Source organism: Gymnodraco acuticeps, unplaced genomic scaffold, assembly GCF_902827175.1.
Source record: "Gymnodraco acuticeps unplaced genomic scaffold, fGymAcu1.1, whole genome shotgun sequence".
Taxonomy (NCBI): Eukaryota; Metazoa; Chordata; class Actinopteri; order Perciformes; family Bathydraconidae; genus Gymnodraco; species Gymnodraco acuticeps.
Window position 1 is genome coordinate 467,862 of NW_022990004.1, and position 7,032 is coordinate 474,893.

General features: G+C 39.6%; 1 protein-coding gene across 1 annotated transcript; it reads right to left on the reverse strand.

Annotated features, from left to right (window-relative positions):
* Positions 1–516: 516 nt before the first annotated feature.
* LOC117544172 lies at positions 517–2,681 on the reverse strand. The gene is made up of 4 exons (XM_034213002.1): positions 2,358–2,681; positions 1,959–2,225; positions 1,403–1,721; positions 517–556 (listed from the first exon to the last, which is right to left on the reverse strand). Exons 1-4 carry the CDS (start codon positions 2,572–2,574, stop codon positions 517–519), a joined length of 843 nt encoding a protein of 280 aa, XP_034068893.1. The 5' UTR covers positions 2,575–2,681.
* Between the last annotated feature and the right edge of the window lie 4,351 nt (positions 2,682–7,032).

Genomic DNA, 7,032 nt, shown 5'->3' on the forward strand with positions numbered 1-7,032 from the left:
TGTGTGTGTGTCTTTTTCTCTCTCCCTCTGATCTCCCCAGGCGCTCCCAATCTCCAATCAGCGTCTCCATATAGGACATGAGGAAGGTTGCAGTCGCTCTCCCCTTATCTTAAGCTTTGTTTGACAAGTTGGCTGGTGAGCCCTTTTTCGTTGTGTTAATTAAAAGACCACTTTATGGCGTCAGAGATCAGTTTCCTCTCCTTTTTCTCTCGGCCGGTTATGTTGTGTGTCGCTACTTCCCTTTGTACCCCTATATTTACAAGGGAACGTAACATTTGCACAGTGGCAGCTCTTTAACCTGCATTACAGCACCTTCCTATTCACTGACCACACTCACTAGAGGAAGTAGGGCTGTGTGATATATTGCTATTGTAAAAAAGATGTTTACTGAAAAGATTAAATGATACTAAGACTGAATAATACATAGTTTCTTATTTACATTTACAATAACCCTCAATGGCCATACATGGGAGCGTCACCAGACCAATTGTCATCTCTAGAATATTGTTGAATGAATTAAGCCTGAATGTAGATGAAAGTTGTATATTGAGTAGGGCTACACAATTTTCAACACAAAAAGATGTTTACTGAAAAGACTTGAACACAAGATGTTTGAACACAAAAAGATGTTTACTGAAAAGATTAAATGATACTGAATAATACATGGTTTCTTATTTACAAGACTACAGCTCCATGACTTTACTCCAATGGGACGACAGACACTGTCAGATTAGACAAGGCACAGCAAATAACCCCAATCTTGTCAATTAATGCTAGTGCCTCACCTGGTTTTGTTAGCATGTGCTCTATGGGCACAGCCCTGCTTTGCAGAATCTGATATTTTCTTCTGACTAATCCTATGACTCTTTCAACATGAATACGCACATTAGCTATTTTTCTTGTCTCTTCCACCTCATATGCTGACAGCTGACTTTTCCCCCTGGTGAATGCAGGCATCTTTAGTGAAGCACAGTAAAATCCCACACTATCGGCAATATCGAACCCACGGTCTGCTAGGACAATATCTCCAGGTAACAGGTTTTTTAGGAGCCCACTCTGTATTGTGATCTGTTTATCACTAACTCTTCCTCCCCAGGCACAAGATATGTAGGTAACATAGCCTTGGGGAGCAACACCAATCAGAAATTTAACAGTATGGTGATGCTTGTAGTTGGACCATGTTTGTGCTCTAGCTAGTAAATTAGAGGGCCTCTCAATAAAAACTTCAAAACAGTCAACAATCACAGCAACTCTACATCCAAATGCCTGTCTGAATCCCATTGGCATTGTAGCTTGAAGTACATGTTGCTCTGGCCACTCAATTATAAATTCTGTACTCTCGTGAAGTATGTCAATTAACTTATGCCAAATTCTAGAAGCAGTGGAGAGAGAGATGTTGAACCTGAAAGCCAAATCTTTCAGAGGGAGATTTAGTCTCAGCCTCAGCAAAACTACAATGAACTGTTCAAATTTGGAGAGCACAGACATAGGGCCACAGGTGATGTAGGGCTCGCACAGTTGAAAAACCTGAAGTAAAACTAAGAAGTTGGGGAGCCCGGTGTAAAACTTTGTTTTCTCTTCGTTGTTCTCAAAGGACTCCTGGTTGAACTTTGTGTCCAGTGCCTTTGTCCGAAGATCTCCCAGCTCTGTTGTGTTCTGTCTCAGAACATCCTCCATCCTCTCGATGTCCTCCATCGTTAAATCAGTCTGGCATCCTGCATCTGCATACAATATAGCAGTAGCAAGCATAATTAGTTATTTAAAATAGTCAAATATGAATGTGAATTTTTGTGAAGTTATCTTTTTGACAACCTTTTTACAGACATGCAAGTTCTCTGTTCCAATTATTGCAGATTCTCAAATTAGTGCTCTATTTTCTAAACCTAATTCAAAGTTTGCATTAATTTTCTGACAATCACATTTGTAATATTTAATAATAATGCTGGTGGTTAATTTACCTTGTTGGTCATTTAATATCCCACTGGTGTCCTCTGGTTGTGGGCTGTCAGACGGGGGCTGCGTCGGTTCTGGGCTCTCGGTTGTCTGCAGGAGATCCAACAAAGCCTCTGCACATTCTGATTGTCTTTGTTGGTCTTCCTTGAGCTCCATCCTCTGCTCTCGTCGAAGAGATGCCTCTGATCTGGGCTTACTTGTTGTGTGGTAACCGAGGCTAACAGTGGGAGCCCAGTCTACCGACTCAACGTCACCCAAAGCGCTAGGGCACCCTAAAAAGTCCCAACAAAGTCCATATTAGACTACAGGTAACTTAAACATGATCAGTATTACTAAGTAAATACGCATTTAACCACAACCCAATAATACCTAAACAAAGCCACAAAAACCAAGTTAGCTAATACCTCTGATGAGGTGGTCGCTGCAGACCCGTGCATTAGACGACTCTGCTCCTCCCGACCGCAGATGTAGGTTTGAAAGCCATTTTTTCCGGCGTTCTTCGGTTAGCTTCTTAAATTGCTCAGCTTTATGGACGACAACCTTCGGCACTCGGTAAAACCTCTTGTTTTTCTCTCGGCCGGATCGATTGGAACAACCGTAAACTACACAACACACCGGCATTTTCACAATGGTAACAGCAGCTAGATCCTCTGTAGAAAATTACTTCCTGACCTCCAATGGAATTTCGCGCCAAAGGAACGCAACGGTGTGACGTCACGTGAAACCAAGCTATTAGAACCTCGAGAGGTCATAGAGGGGAAAGGTTTGGATAAAGTTTTAAATATAAGATCTAAGTTTTTAGGATTTAAGTGAAAGAGTAAGAACTAAAATGTATAGGTGAAGAGGCACAACGTATCTACGTCAATGCACTCTTATTAGATTATTTTATTTTATCACTATAAGCTTTATCAGAAAGGACGGTCTTAAGCGTACTCTTAAAAACGGATAGGCTGTCTGCCGCCCGAACACAAACTGGAAGCTGATTCCACAAATGTGGAGCTTGATAAGATGGCTCCCATTGTACTTTTATAGACTCTAGGAACAACCAACAACCCTGCATTCTTGGAACGCAATGCCCTAGTAGGACAGTAGGGTATAATGAGTTCTTTAAGGTAAGATGGTGCCTGCCCATTAAGGGCTTTGTAGGCGAGAAGAGGAATTTTAAATTATATCCTGTGTTCTATAGGGAGCCAGTGTAAGGCAGCCAGAACAGGAGTAATATGGTCCCTTTTCCTAACTCTGGTTAGTACACGAGCTGCAGCATTTTGAATCAGCTGAAGCGACTTGACTGACTTCTTGGTACACCCTGATAATAAGGAGTTACAATAATCCAGCCTAGAAGTAACGAATGCATGGACTAGTTTCTCTGCATCGTTTTGAGGCAAGATATGCCTAATTTTGGCAATGTTGCATAGATGGAAGTAGGCGGTCCTTGAGATTGATTTTATGAAGGCGTTAAAGGATAAATCCTGATCAAATATAACACCAAGATTCCTTACAGTCTCACTGGAGGCCAAATTAATGCCATCCATAGTTAGTATATCTTTAGATAATTTGTTTCGTAGATTCTTTCGGCCGAGTACAATAACTTCAGTTTTGGACGTATTTAACATCAAAAAGTTTAAGGTCATCCACCTTTTTAAGTCCTTGAGGCAGTCTTGAATTTTATTTAGGTGATTGGTTTCATCAGGCTTGATGGATAAATATAGTTGAATATCATCCGCAAAACAGTGGAAATGTTCAGAATTATTCCTTATAATATTGCCTAACAGAAGCATATATAGTGTGAACAAAATAGGTCCAAGCACTGAGCCCTGTGGCACTCCATGGCTAACTTTGGTTTGCATGGAAGATTCATCGTTGACACGTACAAACTGAGAGCGTTCAGATAGATAGGACCTAAACCAGCCTAAAGCAGTTCCCTGTATGCCAACTAAGTGCTCTAGTATTTGCAATAGGATATCATGGTCGATAGTATCAAATGCAGCACTGAGATCGAGCAAAACAAGAATAGAGACAAGTCCCTTGTCAGAGGCTATTAGAATGTCATTTGTGACTTTAACCAGAGCTGTCTCTGTGCTATGATGTGTTCTAAAGCCAGACTGAAAATCTTCAAATAAATCATTGTTTTTTAAGTAATACACACAACTGTTTTGCGACCGCTTTCTCAAGAATTTTTGAGAGGAATGGGAGATTAGAAATAGGTCTATAATTGGCTAAAACCTCTGGATCGAGGTTGTGCTTCTTAAGAAGTGGATTTATCACTGCTACTTTGAATGATTGTGGAACATAGCCTGATAATAAAGACATATTCATAATAGTTAATAAAGAAGTATTAATTAATGGAAACACTTATTTTAACAGCTTAGTTGGAATCGGGTCTAAGATACACGTTGATGGTTTAGAAGAAATAATCATTGAATTTAATTGTTCAAGGTGTATGGCTGAAAAACATTCTAGTTTACTATCTAGTGTAACATTAGAACTTAGGTTTCCGGGAGCTGTTGATAACACTATACTGGTCAAAGGCAAGAGGTAATTGATTTTGTTTCTAAGAGTAACAATTTTATCGTTAAAAAAGCACATCAAAACATTACTACTGAGTGCTATGGGAATAGAAGGCTCAATCGAGCTATGGCTCTCTGTCAGCCTGGCTACAGTGCTGAAAATAAATCTTGCATTATTCTTATTCTCATCTATTAATGAAGAGTAGTAGGCTGCTCTCGCTTTACGCAGTGCTTTCTTATATTCATTAACCTGTTACCGAGCCTGTTTTTCAGGTTTCAGGCTCGAAAATGACATTCCCAGAACAAATGACTATAACTTCACTTCTAAAAGGTTTATATGAATAATTGTTGTTATCAAAGCAAGGTTACATCTGTGAGTTGGATGTAGAAGTGTCAGAATCAATATAGATGTTTCTGTGTCAGAGTAAATTCAGATGGAACATAGCAAAAAAATGTAAATTCCTGTCTCTGCCTAAAGAAAACCCATTACTTATAGTGAAGACCAACCTTGAATGATGGGTTAGTAGCCTAGAAGCTTTAGGAATCCAAAGTATAACATATAATAAGTACCCTGTATCAAGATTGAGGCAAAACAAGTGACATTTGCCCTTTTTAGAGAGGTTTATGAAAATAAAGTCCAGGCGGAATAAGCTTTGGGCACATTTGGTTCCATCAGTGCCATTTGACCTTTTTCAGGTACCAGACTATACAAATTATTGTATTACATTGAATAATCACTATAGGTATTCATTCCACCCAAAAAAAAAAAAAATATATATATATCTTTTTTAAATAATTTTTTTTTAAATATATTTTTGTGTGTGTGAGTGTGTGTACTAGGTGTGTGTAAGTGTAGGTGTGTGTGTGTGTAGGTGTGTATGTGTAAGTGTAGCTGTGTGGGTACTGTATGTGTAGGTGTGTGTAGCTGTGTGGGTATGTGTAGGTGTGTATGTGTAAGTGTAGCTGTGTGTATGTAACTGTACCAACGCACTATACAATAAAACCACACTGTAGGTCATTGTGTGTAGGTGTACTTGCACAATAAAAAAAAACAGAAACATAGGTAACATTTGACTCCAACTGGGGCAGATTTATTTCAAACATTTTACCAACACACTATAGGCATGTAAAAACAAACATTTTACCAATGTACTATACAATAAAACCACACTGCAGGTTTGTAAAAACAACAAATATTTAAGTATAAGTATTTTTTTTTAAATAAACACTCGCAAAACGTTATACCTACCTGAACTTTATACCTACCTGAATGTTCCAGTATTTAGGTCGTGCCACTCCCTGAAACAGTTCTTTTTGACAGTGAAGCACAGAGGGACCTGGCACTTCCTGCAGTACACAGGTGTCTTCACCCTTTTGAGTCCAGCATCTAGGCACCTCCTGCAGTTCTTCCTGACCTTGGTGGCATCTTCCACATAATACTCGGACATGCATGTGAGTGGAGGGGGTGGGGGTGGTGGAGGTGCAGGGCCTTCAGCAGGGCCTTCAGCAAACTCCAACAATTCTGCAGCAAGCTGCTCCCTGAAAGTCTTCTGGGTGTGTGGCTTTGTCCTGCTGGGGTCACTCCTCATCTAACAAATGTGGAAAAACAAAGAGATTAGATTAATTCACTGGCTTATACTTATAGGATAATATTGGACTATAAATGAATAATATTACACCAAATAAATAAGTAAACACATGTATATTCATTCACTGGCCATTCATTTAGAAAATGTAACTCCAAAAAGACAAGTAACACTATTTAGCATTTTGCCTAATCATTCCTGTAGCTTCTTGGCTAAGCTAACACTGTGATGCAGTTCCACCAAACACAAAAGTAATATATAAAAAGGATAATATTGGACTATAAATGAATAATATTACACCAAATAAATAAGTAAACACATGTATATATTCATTCACTGGCCATTCATTTAGAAAATGTAACTCCAAAAAGACAAGTAACACTATTTAGCATTTTGCCTAATCATTCCTGTAGCTTCTTGGCTAAGCTAGCACTGTGACGCAGTTCCACCAAACACATAAGTAATATATAAAAACAGAGAGATTACATTCCTTTCCCGTGGTGGAAGTTCAACATCTGAGTCACCACTGTCCGGATCCAGGTCTGGCTGGAGGAGATCTTCATCATCCGACGAAGAGTCATCTGGTATGAGCTATCGTCAGCTAGCATCTCTAGCACCTGCTCGCCTCGGTGGTGAAGCTCTCCCTTCTGGCTGCGTAATGCGTAATGAAGCCGGAGCGGGCGTAGTTTATACTACGCAGGATCATATCTTTGGAACCCATTGGTCGATTTGGGTGATTGACACCTTTTCTGAACCGTTAGAGCCAATAGAATCGAGTGACAGTTAGTAAGTCCCGCTAAACACTTACGTCAAGTAGAGAGAGGTTTGCGTAAACAGCACGTGAGACAGCATTAGCTCGGGACTGCGAAACGTTTTACCTACTCTGCTGCCATGAATGTAATGATAGATTATCAGGAACAATTCTAAAGTGACTAATAGACATTGGATTAACCTTAAGCAGCGTTTTTATTCCCTTGAACACGAGC

Excerpts from the sequence above, each read along its gene's own strand:
- LOC117544172 (XM_034213002.1), bottom strand. The coding sequence starts at position 2,574 with ATGCCGGTGTGTTGTGTAGTTTACGGTTGTTCCAATCGATCCGGCCGA. Across the intron at positions 1,722-1,958 it reads GATATTAAATGACCAACAAG|ATGCAGGATGCCAGACTGAT; the intron begins GTAAATTAACCA and ends TATTGTATGCAG. Across the intron at positions 557-1,402 it reads CTGAAAGATTTGGCTTTCAG|CCCTACTCAATATACAACTT; the intron begins GTTCAACATCTC and ends AAAATTGTGTAG.